The 20,392-nt window shown below is 40.5% G+C and overlaps 2 protein-coding genes and 1 pseudogene across 3 annotated transcripts; 1 reads left to right on the top strand and 2 right to left on the bottom strand.

Moving 5' to 3' along the window:
* Window positions 1-980: 980 nt before the first annotated feature.
* Window positions 981-5,457, top strand: LOC111957428 (alpha-N-acetylneuraminate alpha-2,8-sialyltransferase ST8SIA3). Its single transcript, XM_023978248.2, has 4 exons — window positions 981-1,235; window positions 1,828-1,950; window positions 2,157-2,714; window positions 4,626-5,457. The coding sequence occupies exons 1-4, from the start codon at window positions 1,075-1,077 to the stop codon at window positions 4,906-4,908; spliced, it is 1,125 nt and encodes a 374-aa protein (XP_023834016.1). The 5' UTR covers window positions 981-1,074; the 3' UTR covers window positions 4,909-5,457.
* A 3,065-nt stretch (window positions 5,458-8,522) lies between these two features.
* On the bottom strand, window positions 8,523-12,848 carry LOC111958270 (ras-related protein Rab-27B-like). Of its 2 annotated transcripts, none has more exons than XM_023979508.2 (6): window positions 12,744-12,848; window positions 10,629-10,830; window positions 10,255-10,340; window positions 9,934-10,037; window positions 9,567-9,690; window positions 8,523-8,811 (listed from the first exon to the last, which is right to left on the bottom strand). In XM_023979508.2, exons 2-6 carry the CDS (start codon window positions 10,782-10,784, stop codon window positions 8,625-8,627), a joined length of 657 nt encoding a protein of 218 aa, XP_023835276.1. In that variant the 5' UTR covers window positions 10,785-10,830; window positions 12,744-12,848; the 3' UTR covers window positions 8,523-8,624. The 2 variants fall into 2 exon arrangements, with proteins under 2 accessions (XP_023835276.1, XP_023835275.1); XM_023979507.2 differs by having other exon boundaries at window positions 10,629-10,809; window positions 12,744-12,847.
* A 2,504-nt stretch (window positions 12,849-15,352) lies between these two features.
* On the bottom strand, window positions 15,353-16,783 carry LOC111958117 (DNA polymerase iota-like; annotated as a pseudogene).
* Window positions 16,784-20,392: the final 3,609 nt, after the last annotated feature.

Raw genomic sequence — 20,392 nt, 5'->3', positions numbered from 1 at the left:
ATTTTTTTTAAAATCAATTTTACAATAAGGCTGTATCGTAATAAAATGTGGAAAAAGTCAAGGGGTCTGAATACTTTCTGAATGCACTGTATATATTTCCACAGCATGAGGTTGGAATAATACTGTGAACATGATAATGCCCTTTCAGTGTAAGAGCTGTTTGAAAATGTCAGTCTGTTTTGGTGCATGGAGTTTTGGCCTGCCTGCAGTAAATTAGTTAAAGACCAATAAGAAATTAGTTCCAAACCTCTCTGCCAATAACAGCTATTTTCCCCCTTCCCTCTCAGACCATGCCCAGACAGTCGTAGGAAATTATTGCTTGAGAAATTGCTCTTTCCTGAGAAGCTATTTTTGCTTCTTTTTGACCATTTCAATTGAAAACAATCACAGTAAAGTACTTAATTTCTACCCAGAAATTATTTGTTATCGTGAAAAAAACGGCTGCATTGGACCTTTACACTGATATGCTACTATTAATGAGATGTACTTTAGTATTCGTAGGGAAATCCCTTATTCAGATGCTGATCAGGCTTCCACATTTGCAAAATATTATGTGATACAATATTTTGTACAGTCAGCAAGTAATATTCGTTGGTATGCTTAACACACTAAGTTTATTGCTCCCATCTCTAAACCACGGAGGTGTAATACAGTCATGACACTTTTAGTCGTATTTTCATCTGGGCTCAACAAACACTTCTCCATTTGCACCGGAATATGTGAAATGATTTAATGGGGAGAGGTTGCGTAGCCGAGACCGGTGAGAATTTTGCTGGATTGATACATTGACGTGAATTTCAGATGCATCGCCCTAATGGTATTCATCTGCCTGCCTTGAGAGAATTTGTAGTTCAGCGCGAAGGCAAGGCAGCAGGGATGATGTGAGTGCACGAAGACAAATCGCTAACTACCATTTCAACCACATTGCATATTTGCCGTCCATTTTACATTGAAAAGCATGTTTATTTTGTATCATAAAAACAATATGTATAGCCAAAATCAACATCTAGAATCGAGGTGATGAAGGCTGGCACATTTCCATCGCTGTTCTTCAAGGAATGAAAACGCTCCAAGATGGTCCGCATCGCAAACGCCCTGGGTCTGGTCATATTGATGGTTGCTCTTCTCATTTTATCCTTAATAAGTTATGTGTCTATTAGAAAGGACAGCATCTTCTCTTCCACAAAAAATGACAATATGGGAGGACCACGGATAATGTTCCATGCAGGATTTCGGTGAGTAGGCTAAACCAAGATTTGGAAGCTCATCATTTTTATCTTGATATGACGCAGGTAAAATTCCTGATATTGTCCGATAATATGTGATTTATTTCACTCTGACAAGGCGCACCCGTTACAATTTTTTCCAACGTAATCTTAATGATTGAATATGTCTACATTGTTCTGTAGGCTATGGCATTATATGGCCAACTGTATTAGAGGAATCAGGGCCTGAATAAATAATCAAAATAACTAATAATTCCTCTGCAAGCGGAAGTAGCCTAATCTAATGCAAACCCCTGCGTCAATTAGCCTTACATTTCATTTTTAATGACATTTCAACTGTAGAATCATCGACAGTAGGTTTTTGCCCCAAAAATAAAATTGTATATATTTATATATATATGTATGTATATATACATATTTCACAAAATATCGTTGTTCCATCAGTAGCCCAATTTTAATCAAGAGAACTGTCCAAGGTGCTGCTAGCTGTTATTGTGCCTATACTGTTACAAGCCCACACATGAATGCATGCTATGAGTGGGCTTGGACATGCTGACAATATGAATAGCGTCTTTACTAAGGAAAACCGTTTTCTTCTCAGGTCACAGTTTGCCATGAATTTCCTGGACCCATCCTTCATCCCATTAACCAATGCTCTGAACGAGGAGCTGCAAGGGAAACCCTCCAAATGGAAATTCAATAGGACAGCTTTTTATCAGCAAAGGTATTGTTATTATGTGGGTTATCTGTGATAATCTGTAGAAATATTTTCTTTTGTTTTTAATGGAGTGTTCGGTTTAAACAAAATACTGTTTATGTGTTTTGTAGAACATTTCAGTTTATTTGTCGTTTGCAGTTGGCTACATAACATTGCATTTTGTTGAAACAGCAGCTCTGAGCTGATATTTTCATCTGTTTACAACTTTTCAGGAAAGAGATCTTCCATTACATTGATGTGGCCAACAACTTCTCCCTCACCAAGAATGGTGTGCGCGTCGGCCAGCTGATGCACTTCGACTACTCCAGTCACAAGTATGTCTTCTCTATAAGCAACAACCTGAAGTCACTGCTTCCTGATGCTTCGCCCATCCAGAACAAGCACTACAACGTGTGTGCCGTGGTGGGTAACAGTGGGATCCTGACTGGTAGTCATTGTGGGCCAGAGATCGACAGTGCCGACTTTATCTTCCGCTGCAACTTCGCCCCTACCGACTCCTACTACAAGGATGTGGGCCGGAAGACCAACCTCACCACCTTTAACCCCAGCATCCTGGAGAGGTACTACAACAACCTTTTGACCATCCAGGACCGCAACAACTTCTTCCTCAACCTGAAGAAGCTGGAGGGGGCCATTTTGTGGATCCCTGCGTTTTTCCTCCACACCTCGGCCACCGTCACACGGACCCTGGTGGACTTCTTTGTTGAGCACAAGGGGCAGCTGAAAATCGAGCTGGCCTGGCCGGGAAACATCATGCAGGATGTCAACAAGTGAGTATGGAGAGACTGAGTTTATTGTGCCAGAGTTCTGGGAATCAGAACTGTCATTGGTGGTTTTGTTCTCACTTTCAGACACCATTGTTACTACAAACTGTACACACAAAAAAATGACCCAACTGCTGGGTTGTAGGCATTGGGTCACTTAGGTTGTTTTCTTTTAAAAGAGCAAGGTTGGGTTTTAATGCTGGGTTATTGATGCTGGATTATTGAAAGACTGCAGGCGTGGCTTAGTAGGGGCGTGGCTTTCAGATAGTTATTTTTGGCCACCTGTGAAATTAAATGCCATTCCTGTTAATCTGTTCTGTTGTATTGTTACCGCATGTTAAGGTTGAACACTGGCAGTTTTGAAGCTTTTATGAGGCTTACAGAAGGCTTACAGAGGTTTTGTGTTCCTTAATGTCCCAGTGCAATCAAAAATGTGATTTCCTGTATTTTATATATATTTCCACACTATGAGTTAGGAATAATACTGTGAAAATGTTGAAAAATATGATAATTTCCTTTTTGTGTAAGAGCACTTTGCAAAGACCGCCTGGTGGGATGGAGTTTTGGCCTGCCCGGTCACATCACCAGGCAGTAAATTAGTTAATAGACCAATAAGAAAGAGAGTTACAAACCTTTCTGCCAATAACAGCTAGTTTTGTGTTTTATCCTCCCAACTCAGACCACTCCCAGACAGTCCTAGCACAATTCTTGTCTAGGAAGCTTTTATTTGTATTATATTTTTTATTGAAAACAATCACAGTAAGGTACTTAACTGACACCTAGAAATGATTTGATATTGAGATACAAATGTCTGCATTGGACCTATAAAGCTGGAGTCCTTAATGGTGAAACAGTCAATTTTTTTATTGGATGCGAGATAGAAGAGCACAATATGTACTCTTGTACAATTTATTTTTATTTTTATCATGCTGTGCAACGCTCCTCCGCTCTAAAAAAAACAAAAAAACATTGGTGGTGGGGTGGCCACTGGCGCTGTTTCCCACTACTGCGGATTCCATCTTGAAGCACCTATGCAAGTTCCAGTGTTGGGATAGCTACCACTTTATTACAATATGTAATTAATAATGTTAATATCCAAAAATATTTAAGGAACATTTAAAATTACACTGTACAATCTTAACATGTGATACAATAGAACAGAACATATGAACAGGCATGACATTTACTCTCACGGGTGACCAAAAATAACTATCTGAAAGCCACACCCTTAATAAGCCATACCTCCTGAAAATAATAAGGATTACATTAAAAAAGACCTGCTGCTGGGTCAACCCAGCATGAAAGTGAATAAAACCAAACTGATGGTTAAATTAACCCATGTTTGGGTAATCCTAACAACCCAACATGTTGGGTTATTTACGCAACCCAACTGGCTGGGTCAAAATAACCCACCGTGGGTTCTGTCCAATATTTACCCAGTGCTGAGTTAACCAAATAAACACATTGGGTTATTTTTAAGTGTCTATCTAAGTAACATAATTAAAAAATCCACCAAAATCCATCAGTTTAAGCTAGACATACCCGGAAAGTGGCCGAGCTACAGCTGTGTTTGTCAGCCCATGAGACATACCGAAAATCGATATTTTCATGAAAACGTCTGTAGCGTCCAAAGAGTTTGGCTTACAAAACAAATAGGACCCCACTATGGAAAGGTGCGACTTTCTGTGTTGCTCTATGACCCACACAAGTGTCACGGGACTTGTCTGAAGGTAACACGAATGGAAGTATGGAGGTAGTTTTGTGCCAAAAAAGCTCAAATATTTCCTAAGCTTTCTTGTATCTCTTAGATATAGGACAGACACTTCAAAACCTTATTCCTTATGATTTATTTTTAACTGTTTTTGCCATCTGTCGAACACTTCAGTGTCCAAAAAAGTGTTTACTTTTCCCCCATAGATATTGGAAGACCAAGAACCTGTCCCCGAAGCGACTCAGCACTGGTATCCTCATGTACACTCTGGCATCGGCCATGTGTGAGGAGATCCATCTGTATGGCTTCTGGCCCTTCGGCTGGGATCCCAACACAGGCAAGGAGCTGCCCTACCACTACTATGACAAGAAAGGAACCAAGTTCACCACCAAGTGGCAGGAGACCCACCAGCTGCCCAGTGAGTTTAAGCTGCTTTACAAGATGCATGGAGAAGGTGTGACCAAGCTGAGCCTTTCACACTGTTCTTAGACATTCCAGCCTGGGTGACAGGGCGTCAAGAATTTAATTTGGTGGAGCTCCAACACAGCAGCTGACCTTGCGCTCACGTAATATATTTTGCGACTCGAAGCAGACAATGCATGATTTAGTAGTAAGACGTATTACTCTTTCACTCCAGAAACACACCATCATACCACCACTGCATCTTGCCTTTCAGCTTCGTCATAGGGTATGTAATTCACACTTTAGGTTGCGAGGAACATGGCACAGTATTTCAAATTTGGATTACTGGTTGATGATGTCGTTATGATGTATATTATGCTGAATATATTATGTCACACTATCATAGTACTTATCATACAATATTTCACATCACATTATTTGCATTGCTATCATAATTGTGTGGATAAATAGATCAATAAAACACACAGACACTTTATGAAAAATAATCACTATTTCCAAACAAAAGTTTTTTCCAGAATGTAGGGGTGAGGTGGGGGGCATAATTATTATTAGGCTATAGCCTTATTTCAAAGGGATTTGATTGTTCTTTTGATATCACTGCTTAGTCTCAGGGAAGGAGTTAAGAGAAGGAATGTTGTTATTTTTTTTTATCAGATTCAAATGCTCCCACTGAGGTGCAAACAGACACACTGTCTATTTTCCATCCCTTTTTAGCATACAGTGAAGTACCACAGGTGCCAGCAGACAGACAATGGGCCCAGCCAGCACACTGCACTGCTAACTACTGTAGCAGTGAGATTTGTTTACAATGCCCCTTAATGTATATAATTGCTGCCCTATATAGATAAAGATACTGTAGCGATAGCCATAGTCCCACTATTTTACTGAGATTCTGGTGATAGCTCTGGTAATATTAAAATTTGCGAATTAGTAATCTACATTCCAACACCAAGCCATAGACTGAGCTTAGTTACAGTACACTTTAAAGTATATATATTGTTGTTATCATCCCGATTAAGAATTGTTCTTGAGTAAAACATTCAGAAAAAGTGTCAGAATTCTGTTTTAGTTTCATACGACTTCAACTCTATCTATTTTCAAAATACCATTGAACACCATGGTGCTAAAGGTAAAAGGAATTTCACCAACCAGTCTTTACATTGTGGGATGCATACTGTAACAGCATTTTTTGTTTTAGTCAAACGCTGAACACATAACTCATGTTATGACCCATGTATCAACGCAGGGAAACATTTTGCTTCCCACCACATTCACTGTGTGTACAAAACTTTAAGAACACTTTCCTAATATTGTCTCAATTGTCTCAAGGCTTACAAATCCTTCTTTAACCTGTCTCGTCCCCTTCATCTACACTGATCTGATTGAAGTGGATTTAACAAGTGAAATCCATAAAGGATCATAGCTTTCACCTGTTCAGTCTATGTCATGGAAAGAGAAGGTATTCATAATGTTTTGTACACTCAGTGTATACATTACTTTGACTTTTGAGACATAAACCAGAGAAATTACGTTTTGTTGAATAATTGTAGCATCTTGTACAAAGAGCATGATACACTATTGAATGACACTGCATGTAAGAAACTAACAAATTATTTGTGCTGATATTCTAATTGAAACTTTGTATGAAAGCTGTTTCAAGGCAGAAATTCCTATCAAACCACTGGGACCAAAATTCTTTGTTTTACCTTTCTGACAATTAAAGAACTAATGTAACTTTATTTTTATATCTCTAGATTATATTTACTCTCCTCAACAAAATGTTACATGAAACATATACTGTATCAAGTCAAGCTTCACTATGTTAGAGGATTGGGTATGGATTGGTACTGTAGCTTTCAGGATTTAACCATTGATGTCTGTACATTGACTTTGCTCAAGCGGTACCATATGATAGCCACATGATGACTCACAGCACATGCTCACATTGGGAAGGACGTGAGGTTGGTGAAAAACACCACAAGTTGGCTGTATTTATTAGACAGAGGGTTGCGTCATAGTGTACGTGTCATGCACAAGATATGGGATTGCCCTTATGAGCAGGGGTAGAAAATCTTAGGAATTTACCTTAACATATTTTGCTTATGAGTTCAGATTTACTATGCTCATGAACCAGATTATTGGTACTTTTAAAAGACAAGTTACTCAGTATTACATCGACCATGGGTGTCATCCTCACAGAAGTATTTTAGAACAGACCGGTTTGTTTTCCCATCATAGTACTGTCTGTCATCATTATTATGACACAAATATATGATACGAATGTGCCATTAATTTGTTAGGTAGTAGTTTACTCTTAGTCCATACCCTGGTCGTGTAGATTCGTTTTTAGATTAAATTACATTTATATTTTCACTCATGTTTATTTCTTAAAAGTAAATACACCAAAGAAAGCCATTAAACAAGAGATACTTATTTATCTGAATGTGATGTGATTTAAAATGTTGGCTTAAGTATGGCAACCAATGTACAACAATATATTTCATTCAATTTATGTTTTTTATTTGATGTGTTGTCAAATGATTTCCTGACATAGAAAACACTTGGGTAGTTGTGTGGTATATTTGCCTTTTATGTCTTGTCTAATGGGTTCTGTTGTTGAATTATAATGCCTCTATGAATGTCCTCCTTTAAATGCTTCCATGTACTGATCATCTCCAAAGAAAACTACAGTACTACTCACATAAATGAAGAGAATGTATTCTCCCCCACATTTCCTTAGAGCAAAATGTCCAATGTGTGTGTAGTAATGTGTGTGTAGTAATGTGTGTGCAGACGCGTTTGTGTTCAAAAGGAATGGTACTAACAGAACCCCGGATTGCAAATCACCCCAAGTGTGTGCTTGCATGTATTTATTTGATAAGAACAAACTGATAAGTCATCAAAGCAGCCAGACATTTTTATGTCAAAAGGCAATCATTGGTAAAACTGACATTAATTGTGTTTAAAATGACAGCATTTATTCTTAAGACTTTGTATTAAAACCTATTTCATATTTTTTTCTGTCAGTACTTATGACCTCTAAACATTTTCTATACTTTCTTAAATGTGCATGATAATTTTGTTCCAGTAATAATCAAGCTTAGTACCAAATGTGCTCCTTGTCGTATACAGTAGAACTCATGGATCCTGTAATGCACATTGCTATCTATGTTTGTGTAACACAATAATAGAGTTTCTCATTCATATATAAGAAATGTAACCATGACTGTGAATGAGTTGTTGCATAATCAGTTTTGGATTATATATTGTCAATTATAAATGTATGTGGCTGCATTTTCCTTCCATCGATGCCTCAATGTGTCAAATTAAAAAAAACATACTTTTTACATATGACTCTTCTTCAAACACTTTTGATTAGTATTTATCAATTTAGAATCACACAAAGCCTAGTCATATTACAAATATTGGCTTGAGATCTACACATGGTGCTTTCATGTACTTTTTAATCATTTTACAAATGTTATAAAACTGGATTGTGTGTTATATTACTCGTATCTGGGTCATTAACATACAGCACAAGTACAGACTCTGAAAATAATACTAACCAGGTCGGGAATAAATAGCCAGTGCAGCAGTTATCAATCCAAAAATAAACACACATTATTGCATAAGAAGATAATACACATCCTTAAAATACTGTATGGGATAATTGAACTTTCCAATATAATAAAACTCCTATGATGCAATAGTTAAACATTTGAATGGATGGTCCTTCATTCTGAATGCAGCCAACCACATGTCCATGAAATGTGGCTGACATCCTAACAGGCACACTTCCTGCTGGTGGAGGTTTCGGCCACTTTGTTAATGACTGCGCTCCCATTGGCAGCCTCTGACACAGGCCCCTCTGTGTTCTGCTCCATGCGCCTCATCACCAGGTCCAGCAGAGTGGTCACTGCCTGGTCTACCTCATCCCCTGTGGCACTACTCGTCTCAAAGTAGGGGACACTAGGGAGAAAGGGAAGGACTTATTAACCTGAACACTATACTGATTATAGTGATTATTAATGAATGGATAAAGGCCACAACGTTCAGTTGAGTTGTGGTTTATTTCTAATAGGGTCATTTTTATTTTAAAGGTCTAATGCAGCCGTTTGTATCTTAGTATCAAATCAATTATGGGTAACAATTAAGTACCTTACTGTGATTGTTTTCTGAGGAATTCCTCAGACTGTCTGGGAGTTGTCTGAGTGGGGAGGGGGGGAAATTTCACTAGCCGTTATTGGCAGAGAGGTTAGGAACTCTTTCTTATTGGTCTAATAACTCATTTACCACCTGGTGAATTAAAAAGGCAGGCCAAATCTCCATCCCACCTAAACAGGCTGAAATTTCAGCCAGTATTTTCAAACAGTTTTTACACTAAAAGGCCATTATAATAATTTTCACAATTTCACAGTATTATTCTAACTTCAGTGTGGAAATATATATCAAACACAAGAAATCACATTTTTGATTGCACTGGTCCTTTAAAGATGCTGAAGAGGCTCCATAGAGTGGATGGTAGTACTACAATAGTACTACTTCTGTTTGGAGCATTCGCTCTAGATCGGTACGAATGCTTTACAGTTGTGCTAAAAGTATGAACTCAAACACCCTCAGTTCATGGAGGTTCGCTGGAGAAGAGAGCAGTGCCAATGGTCAGATCACATTTTGTGGTGATAGCAGAACTTTGTCCTGAGCAAGCAGGTATCCATCTCACTTACCAATATCTGTCCGCCAGGTCCCTTGCTTGTGTTCCTTGTACATCTCTCAGGTCTTTGAGGTCTGCTTTGGTGCCAACTAAGACTATGTCTGGACTGTCACAATAGGCATTTGCCTGTAGCTGACCTGAACAATCACAACAATAGGTAATCAAATTCCAGTTATTGATGGATGTGTAAGTTAGTATTTGAATCACAAACAGTAACCTACCCTGCTAGACTGAGATAATTTACTATAATGCCAAATTCAACGTAAAATACACTATCAATGTGGTATTGTATTTACAGGCTCTACTAAATGGATGATTCAAACTGATTATAGGCTGACATTGATCTAAGTGCTTTGGCAGATACGTGTGCTGAGACATACTCATCCAGTTCCTGACATTCAGAAAACTCTGCTGATTGGTCAGATCAAACATAAGAAGGAAGCCCATTGCGTCTCTGAAGAAGGCTGTAGTGAGACTTCTGAACCTGGAATTTATACAATTACAACAATGTTCGAACACTGGTAACGTTATGGATGTGGATTATACCATTGAAAATGCTAATCTAACAATGATACAAAATTGTCTTTGAATTTCTAAATACAATATACTCCTAGAAAAACGGCAAATACCGTGAAATGTGACAGACTTGCAGAGCAGGACAGTTCAGATATCACATGTACTGTCAGCTTGATGTGGCCTACCTCTCTTGCCCTGCTGTGTCCCAGAGCTGTAGGTGCACTTTAAAAGTCTTCTCTGTCGTTCCATTAGAGCCAGTCCCCAAATACGTCTGAAGACACAAGAAAGCTGTAGAATAAGTGTCATCTCAAGAGCTGGGACCAAAGGCATGCTCTTCTGCTCTGGAATATGTTTTTTATTTTATTTTTACAAATGTTCTATTTTAATTGTGAGTTGATCCCCTACTATTCCATCCAAAAAATGAATCCAATATTCAACATTTGAATTTGTATAACCACATTATCATTGGAAGCTGGTGTGGAGCAAGGATGACTGAACATGAATGATATGTTTGAAAGGAATGTCATGGGCTGCACACAAGTAAAGCATCACGACTCACCACTCTCTTTTCCCTGAAGTCTATTCCCACTGTGGTGGTGAACTTGCGGTTGAACTTGTTGTCGGTGTACCTGTAGAGGAAAGTGGTTTTCCCCACTCCAGAGTCCCCTAACGACAAGAGCTTGATCAGGTAGTCATAATCCCAATCAGTCGTCATTGTGCAGCCTCGTGCCAAACCTGCCCTAAAATATGAAACCAAAGTACTGTAGGCTATTATAGTCATATCTTACTCGTAAATATAGCCATAACTGATATTACAGACGTTACTGTGAATAGTGGTACATTCACCACATTTACAATTAATACAGCAACAATGAATACATTACTATTAATTACTATTACATTGCCAGGACTTCAGAAAATTCAATACAAGTCTCCCAGAAGACATTGCTGGCTTGATTCGTGCCCTTAACTAATATACTTTGAAACTGTCATACATATACTGTATATAGGCTATTGTAATTTCATTGTAAGTACTGTAAATATAGCCAATATACTACAAAGTGCCCTAAAAGGATTGAACAAATAGGCAAACATTGGCCTAACACATAGCTGAAATTCCCAGTCAGTGGGTTCATGATCACAGGGGCTTAGTAGGCCGTCACAACTTCGAGTCATTAAAAGCTGATCAGAGCAGAGCTAGCACATGACTCGACCCAGCTTTCACATGAGCGGTCAAGTGGCTGTCCTGTGTGAGCTGCAGGAAAACTCTAAACTGTGGCTTCTATTCATTGTCTACATACAGTACACTCTCAAATAGTACAGAGACAGAATACAAAGAGTGCAAAACGACCTTGGGCTCCTGTAACTTATTCAGTTCCACTGGTAACTCTTTATTTGAGTAATAGCATGACAAAGCATCTTGTAGTATGTGGATGAAGATCAAGTGGAAGAAAATATCAAAAGGGACGTTGACATTTTTACATCATTACCGCCATGGACATCAACTGATCCATTATTGTGTTGGGAACAGTCTAAAAGCACAGCCTTATTGTTCATTTAAAATGTTTTATTTCCAAATCTGCTTCATACTTGGAAACGGCCTGTCATACGACTCAGATTCCTTAGGCACTGAAGAAGGAATGAGAGGCCAATATGAAATGCTGACTCATTTCCAGTGTGGATTATCAATATGATATTTCTGCTCAGTTGTCTGTTGTCTTTATTGAAAGATGAGAAAAAGTAGGCTGGAGGAAATTCTTTCAATGGCATATGTCTGTGATGCCCGAAATATTTAAGACGTTGGACAATATTTATTTTGTATGCAGAGAATGTGCAAATTATCCTTAGAACAAATGAATCTGTATGCAGATTATTTTGAAGATAAATGGCCATTATGCACATACAGTGAAGGAAAAAAGTATTTGATCCCRTGCTGATTTTGTACGTTTGCCCTCTGACAAAGAAATGATCAGTCTATAATTTAAATGGTAAGTTTATTTGAACAGTGAGAGACAGAATAACAACAACAAAAATCCAGAAAAACGCATGTCAAAAATGTTATAAATTGATTAGCATTTTAATGAGGGAAATAAGTATTTGACCCCCTCTCAATCAGAAAGATTTCTGGCTCCCAGGTGTCTTTTATACAGGTAACGAGCTGAGATTAGGAGCACACTCTTAAAGGGAGTGCTCCTAATCTCAGTTTGTTACCTGTATAAAAGACACCTGTCCACAGAAGCAATCAATCAATCAGATTCCAAACTCTCAACCATGGCCAAGACCAAAGAGCTCTCCAAGGATGTCAGGGACAAGATTGTAGACCTACACAAGGCTGGAATGGGCTACAAGACCATCGCCAAGCAGCTTGGTGAGAAGGTGACAACAGTTGGTGCGATTATTCGCAAATGGAAGAAACACAAAATCAGCAGGGGATCAAATACTTTTTTCCCTCACTGTAAGGAACGTCTCAAAATGCCTTTTCAGAAAATGTAGGCCAACTATAATGCCCCCAACAATACAGTGTGACAGACAATACAATGCCTGATGAAATGCCTGGAGATGAGTAAACCAATATGCCACTCAATGATGCTGCTACAAAATGCATGAACTTCACTCTACCAAGATTGGAGAAAAAAACAATAAATAAATAAAGATTAAATAAATTCAATCTTACCGATTTAGCCAGAGGTACTGCCAACTTCCATTCAGGGAGCTCAACCAGTCCTTGGCAAACACATAGCTATTGCCTGAACCTTTCCCCCTCTCACATGCTATAAGGGAGGAGTTTCCAGCTAAAAAAAGAACCACAGAGTGCGGTGTTCACAGACCTTGTGTTTTCTGGTATTTCTCAGGGGGAAAAAGCTCTTTAATAACTGGATTGCGGCCCTGTCTACAAATAATGTGTGCTTATGTGGATTTCCGTGGAACTCAGCAAACTGGGAGCTTTGTAAACCCCCTAAAAGTCATTTCTCCCTCTTATTCTTCTGGAATCTCAACAAGTTGGCTAATACTCTAAACTGAGTTTTTCCCTTTCTAATGCATTAGGACATCATCTTGAGATCAACTTGTGGGTAGGCATGTGGGGGTAACTTGTATTGTGTCACCAACCGTTTGTACATCATTTTTATACCAGGTCTAGACTACGTACCAAAAGTCAGTGGACACCTGTTCGTCGAACATCTCATTCCAAAATCATGGGCATTAATATGGAGTTGGTCCCCCCTTTACTGCTATAACAGCCTCCACTCTTCTGGGAAGGCTTTCCACTAGATGTTGGAGCATTTCTGTGGGGACTTGCTTCCATTCAGCCACAAGAGCATTAGTGAGGTCGGGCACTGATGTTGGGCGATGAGGCCTGGCTCGCAGTCGGCGTTCCAATTCATCCCAAAGGTGTCCGATGGGGTTGAGGTCAGGGCTCTGTGCACGCCAGTCAAATTCTTCCACGCTGATCTCGACAAACCATTTCTGTATGGACCTCGCTTTGTGCACTGGGGCATTGTCATGCTGAAACAGGAAAGGGCCTTCCCCAAACTGTTGCCACAAATTTGGAAGCACAGAATCGTCTAGAATGTCATTGTAGCATTAAGATCGCTCTTCACTGGAACTAAGTGGCCTAGCCCGAACCCTGAAAAACAGCCCCAGACCCTTATTCCTCCTCCACCAGACGTTTACAGTTGGCACTATACATTCGGGCAGGTAACGTTCTCCTGCCATCCACCAAACACAGATTTGTCCGTCCGACTGCCAGATGGTGAAGCGTGATTCATCACTCCAGAGAACACGTTTCAAATCCTGCAATATGACCACATTCATTTGAGTGACACATTGATCTTATATGTATTGATTACGTACAGTATTGATTGATTATTTATTTGGATGATAGGGAATGAGCTGTAGGATATCAACTGACAATTCTCTTTGAAATATGTTTCAATTGTAGGACTGTGTTGTATGAACACATAACAGGAATAGTTGTCTGTCCGTTCAAGTATTTATTCATCTTGCTCTTTTTGTACAATAGGCATGTCATGTAGCCAAAGATTTTTATTTTACTTTTCTCAAGGCAATTGTGATTAATATGCTTTTTGTATATTGTTGGTTAATATTATGTTGTTAATATGTTATTTATAGGAACTATTTATTTAATAAATTATTAGTAAATTAATAAAAAAATACCTTTTCGAATTTATGAAAAGTAATTAAGTGCCATCCTCTTATCGTTAAAAGAGGATTCCATTGACACCATGCAACCATTTTTACTAATGTAACAGAAAGTGCCGATCCAGTAAGTCAAGAGTACAGCTGCTCCCTGTGTGTTTGTACTGGTCCATTCTGGATCCCCTAGTCTAGTAAAGCCCTTGTTCCCTCTCAATGGGCCAGTAATGGCCATCCCTCTGATTGTCCACAACAAACACCCTGACCGTTGTGTGGACACAGAGACCATCCCTGACCTCTGAACCCTTATCTAGTGTCCGAGGGCAGAGAGAGGGGAAGAATGCGTTTCCACTGCTCCAGAGTCCAATGGCGGCAAGCTTTACATCACTCCAGCCGATGCGTGGCATTGCGCATGGTGATCTTAGGCTTGTGTGTGGCTGCTCGGACATGGAAACCCATCAATCTCCTGACGAAAAGTTATTGTGCTAACGTTGCTTCCAGAGGCAGTTTGGAACTGAGTGTTGGAACTGAGGACAGATGATTTTTACACGCTTCAGCCCTTGGCGGTCCCGTTTTGTGAGCTTGTGTGGCCTACCACTTCACGGCTCAGCCGTTGTTGCTCCTAGATGTTTTTACTTCACAATAACAGCACTTACAGTTTACCGGGGCAGCTTTAGCAGGGCAAAGATTTGACAAACTGACTTGTTGGAAAGGTGGCATCCTATGATGTGGCAGCATCATGTTGTGGGGATGTTTTTCAGTGGCAGGGACTGGGAAACTAGTCAGGATTGAGGGAAAGATGAACGGAGAAAAGTAAAGAGAGATCCTTGATGAAAACCTGATCCAGAGCGCTCAGGTCCTCAGACTGGGGTGAAGGTTCACCTTCCAACAAGACAACGACCCCAAGCACACAGCCAAGCTTGTAACGTCATACCCAAGAAGACTCATGGCTGTTATTGCTGCCAAAGGTGCTTCAACAAAGTATTGAGTAAAGGGTTCGATTACTTATGTAAATGTGATATTTAATTTTTAAAATTGTTATACATTTGCTTTGTTGTTATGGAGTATTGTGTGTAGATTGATGAGGGGTAAAAAACGATTTAATCCATTTTAGAATAAGGCTGAACATTAACAAATTGTGAGAAAATTCAAGGGGTCTGAATACGTTCCGAATGAACTGTATAGTGTATCTGTATGAATCTCCACGTTTCCTGGAACTCCCCAGTCAGCCGACTGCCTTTGTGACACAAGGCCTGTAGAGGAGTTTCCCTCCTCCAAACGGTCTGTGAGTGAAGACTGCGGGGAGGTGACTGTGAGTTCCTTGTGTTTGTTGGTTGTTGGTGCGTTGGGCTGTCTGTCAAAGCCCTTGGCAGTTTATTTATGGTCTCTGGGAGTGCTGTGAAATTAGTCATTAAGTTTGCATGGAACAGGCTGAGAGAGAGACAGGCTGTTCTGAAAGTGTTGTGAGATGAGTGGGCTGTCTGCTGGCTCCGGCTGAGGTGGCCCTGGGCGGTCTCAGGTAGGCAGGTGATAACAATTCCTTCTGGATGTCATCAGGCAGGAGTCTGAACACCTCAGGGTCAATGTTTGGGGGCAATCAAGGAAAATCTGTCATCCCAGGACTGTTGGTCCTTTTATCATCTACTGTTCCACCTATGCAGCACTCACCCAACCTTGGCTGCTGCTGGGAGGCCTCAGGGCTATGCTAAGGTTGGAAGGTGTGTCTGGTATCCCCTGTGATGCATCCTGACCAGTCAACCACTCTGTCCTACCTTCAACATCAGATCCAGCCTGCACTGTAAGGTTACCAAGCACACTTTGAGACGGATCATCCTATAGCGGACGGAGAGAGAGAGAAATGATGCACATGTTTAGAATTCCGAAGATGACACATAGGGAGTGCACATTGCAGGGGTAAGGCCTGAGACAGAGATATTAGTTGATATCTTATGGGTGAAATCCAGATGTCTTTATTGACACAGAGGAGGCCTGGGTTTTCTCAAGAGATCTGTGTGTGAAGAAGGCACAGATGTATGCCTTGCTGACAGCAGCACCCCTGGCCTGCATGTTACTGAAGCACATGTTGAGGAGGGTGAGGTGGAAGCCTGTGCTGGTGTCCACCATCTTGTGGAAGAGCTTCATGGCCATGGTGACCAGTTGTGCCAAGGCATCACTGTTGCCTGATGAACAACACGGCAGATTTAAGTGAGGTTAGTTGCTAAATGTATAGTAACTGATCTACCATTTAAGATCTGTGAAATCCAGCCTTAGAAATGAATGTACTGTTAAAATGTAGATTTACAGTACAGTAGGTTCTAATCAATAGCTACTGCATGTTTGCCAAAGCCATTGGTAGTCCATTTTCAAATCGTAATGACTTACAGACAAAATATACTCCTTATTTGTGTGAGAATTATTTACCAATACCAGAGGTGATCTTCTGCCCAATGTGGTTGGGGATGGTCACTGCCTGCTCTCCCGGCTGAACCATTTGTTGGTTGCTGAGTAGCGCCTGATGGTCAGTTGAAATGTCAGAGGCTGCCTGCCATCTTTATGCATCCTAAAACCAAGACAGCATTCTGTAGTTAAACTTAAAAGCAGAAACACTACTTACAGACTTAACCGTTTCTGCACCTTGCAGTTCAAACCTTATGAATAACTGTCTAGAAGGCTACTCAACAAATGTTTGGTTGAGGACTTTTTCATGAAGGGAGTCTTCATCGCTAATAGACTGGGATATTATGAAGATATGTATACAGAAGACAGAATGACATATCAATATGTGCACTGTAACAGTGTTAGCTGAAAACGGTTTAAATCACAAGGTCATTTCATTTATCAGTTTTCATTTTCAGTGGGGTGACTGGAGTGTCATCTATGCCCAAGGCTAGATTCTGGAGACGATGAGCGTTGGAGGCTCCGAACTCCCTCACCAGGTCAACCAATGGAGAGAGCTGCAAGTCCTGCACACTAATCAATCCCAGGGCCTGAAATCTCTTAGCAGTCTGGTGGCCTAGTGAATATATAGTACAAAATCAACCATCCAATGTTTATACAGCGGGAATTATATTCACTACATTACTCGCGACAATGTTGGATAAGTATTTTTGTGATGATAGAAGCATTTGTTGTGATTTTTGACATAATATAGGGAAATCAGAACCAGTCAACATGGCCGAGTACATGGAGGCTGACACATCAAGCAGCATCAAGGAAAATGGTTTAGAAAAGGAGGCTGCCAGGCGCAACACGTCAAAGGAAACTGTTCTTCCTATCTTCATTTTGGAGAGAGAAATCCTTACAAGGGAGGAGGCCATAGCTAACCCTCTGAAAGAAGAAGAGCTCTACCATAGCCTCATCCAGGAAATCCACCCAAGCCACCTTAGGTCAGTACAGAGAGTTAGAGCACTGGCGTATCCATCTACATAAAAGGAAACAAGGGCAAAACTCCAATTAGAGGAATATCTGTCTGTGGAAAGCATGCAGTGTTCAAGGAAAACAACCCTTTCAGGTTGAAGTCATGCATGGCCAATCAGAACTCAGTCCAAGTTACCTTTATTTATTTAACTAGGCAAGTCAGTTAAGAACAAATTCTTATTTACAATGACGGCCTACCAGAAGGCAAAAGGCCTCCTGCGTGGACGTGGGCTGGGATTAAAAATAAAAAATATAGTACAAAACACACATCACGACAAGAGAGACACCACAACACTACATAAAGAGAGACCTAAGACAACCAAAGAGCTGCCTGAATTAGTTTCTAACTAAAGCAGGCTGCAAAACTGTGGGGAAAGTGATGAAACGCATGATTCTATACAAGAACCAACTAATTAACTGTTCCAATGGAGACTGCTTTGTTTACATTGAAGCAAGCCCATACCCCGCTCTGCAAAGATCGATCCACACTGGGTCAAAAATATTTTACTATGGACAGGGCAATGAACACCGTCATGCCGGCCCGGCACAATACCCTGCACCTGTCACACCCTGATCTGTTTCACCTGTCTTTGTGCTTGTCTCCACCCCCCTCCAGGTGTCGCCCATCTTCCCCATTATCTCCAGTGTATTTATACCTGTGTTCTCTGTTTGTCTGTTGCCAGTTCGTTTTGTTCGTCAAGCCTACCAGTGGTTTTCCCCTTGCGCCTGTCTTTTTCTAGTTTCTGGTTTCCCGGTTTTGACCATTCTGCCTGCGCTGAGCCTGCCTGCCATTCTGTACCTTGTCACACCACCCTGGATTATTGACCTCTGCCTGCCCTTGACCTGTTGTTTTGCTCAGTAAAACAAAAGGAGAAAGGCAAGACCGAAGATAGCAAGATGAACAGGAGGATGTGCAACTCACTTGGGAGTGCAAAAGAAGGGAATCCATCCTCTATTCTATCTTATTTTCAGTCCCTAGGTGTTCTACATGCAAGCAAGAAGCCTAGGGAAAAGAACTCACTGTCTGAAACAGGTTATCCAGCTAAAAAGAAGGCAAAGAAAATGATGATTAACAGGACCAAAGTCCCCAGATCACAAGTGAAGAAGACAGTCACGAAAGCCCACCCAGGAAGTATAAGGGTGATAGAAACCATCATGGACACTGTGTGATGTGAGTATTACCTGAGTTAGACGATCGCTAATGCACCGATTCATTTGTATTTATTATGGATCCCCATTAGCTGCTGCTTCCTGGGGTCTATCAAAATTAAGGCAGTTATAATTTTTTAAAAACATTACAACAGATTTCACAACATATTAATGTGTCCTCAGGCCCCTACTCTACTACCACATATCTACAACACAAAATCCATGTGTTTGTGTGTGTATAGTGCGTATGTTATCATGCGTTTGTATGCATGTGTCTGTGCCCATGTTTGTGTTGCTTCACAGTCCCCACTGTTCCATAAGGTATATTTTTTTATCTGTTTTTTTAAATATAATTTTACTGCTGCCATGAGTTACTTGATGTGGAATAAAGTTCCATGTAGTCATGGCTCTATGTAGTACTGTGTGCCTCCCACAGTCTGTTCTGGACTTGGGGACTGTGAAGAGACCTCTGCTGACAAGTCTTGTGGGGTATGCATGGGTGTCTGAGCTGTGTGCCGGTAGTTCAAACAGACAGCTCGGTGCATTCAACATGTCAATATCTTAGTCCGGGTAGCCATTTGATTACCTGTTCAACAGTCTTAAACTGTTGAGAAGCCTTTTTGTCCTAGACTTGGCACTCCGGTACCGCTTGCCATGCGGTAGTAGAGAACAGTCTAAGACTGGGGTGGCTGGGGTCTTTGACAATTTTTAGGGCCTTCCTCTGACACTGCTGCTACTTGCTGTTTATTATCTATGCATATTCACTTACCCCTACTTACATGTACAAATAACCTCAACTAACCTGTACCCCTGCACATTGACTCGGTACCGGTACCCCCTGTATATAACATTGTTATTGTGTTCTTTTTTTGTGTTTTTTCACTTTAGTTTATTTGGTAAACATTTTCTTAACCAAAAATGCAGTTGAAGAAAGAGTTAAGGGCATGTACGGTAAGGGCTACACCTGTTGTATTCAGCCCATGTGACAAATAAGGTTTCATTTGATTTGTTGTTTCAATATGTTTTGACCATGACAGTTTATAATCCACCAGTTTAGTCTCCTCAACTTGCTCAATTTCCACAATATTCATTACACAATTTAATTGGGGTTTAGTGAATGATTTATGCCAAATATTTATGACTCATTTATTCCTTGCCACCATTCTGAAACAAACTGAAGCTCTTTGTTAAGTGTCCTGAAAGTCTGTCTCCCTCCATTGCCGCAGGCGCCCGTCCCAGCGCCTCGCACAACTGTGTTGTTGTCTGTCTCTTGTTGAATGTGAAGAGCGAAAGAGAAGTGCTGCGGGGCGGGTGATGGCGATGGCTGCTGGGTCAGTTGTAGGTCACCGGCTGTTCCTTGCTACGCACTGGCCCGAATACGTGTTAGCATTTGGTGTAGCCTCTCAGGCGTGTCCCGAGTGTCTGTAGTCGTGGGGGATACAAAACATACAATTACAACAATTGGAGTCACACTCACACGCTGGAAATAAGCACTTTCCTTTAGTAGTTCTATAGAGAGTGTTGTATGAGTGGAGCTCTTGGTGGCCTGGCTCGGTTGTTGGTATCCAGGTACTAAAGCGTCCAGAGTGAAAAAGTCAAATG

This window comes from Salvelinus sp. IW2-2015, linkage group LG33, assembly GCF_002910315.2.
Source record: "Salvelinus sp. IW2-2015 linkage group LG33, ASM291031v2, whole genome shotgun sequence".
NCBI classification, from domain to species: domain Eukaryota; kingdom Metazoa; phylum Chordata; class Actinopteri; order Salmoniformes; family Salmonidae; genus Salvelinus; species Salvelinus sp. IW2-2015.
This window is presented reverse-complemented; position numbering and strand designations above follow the sequence as displayed.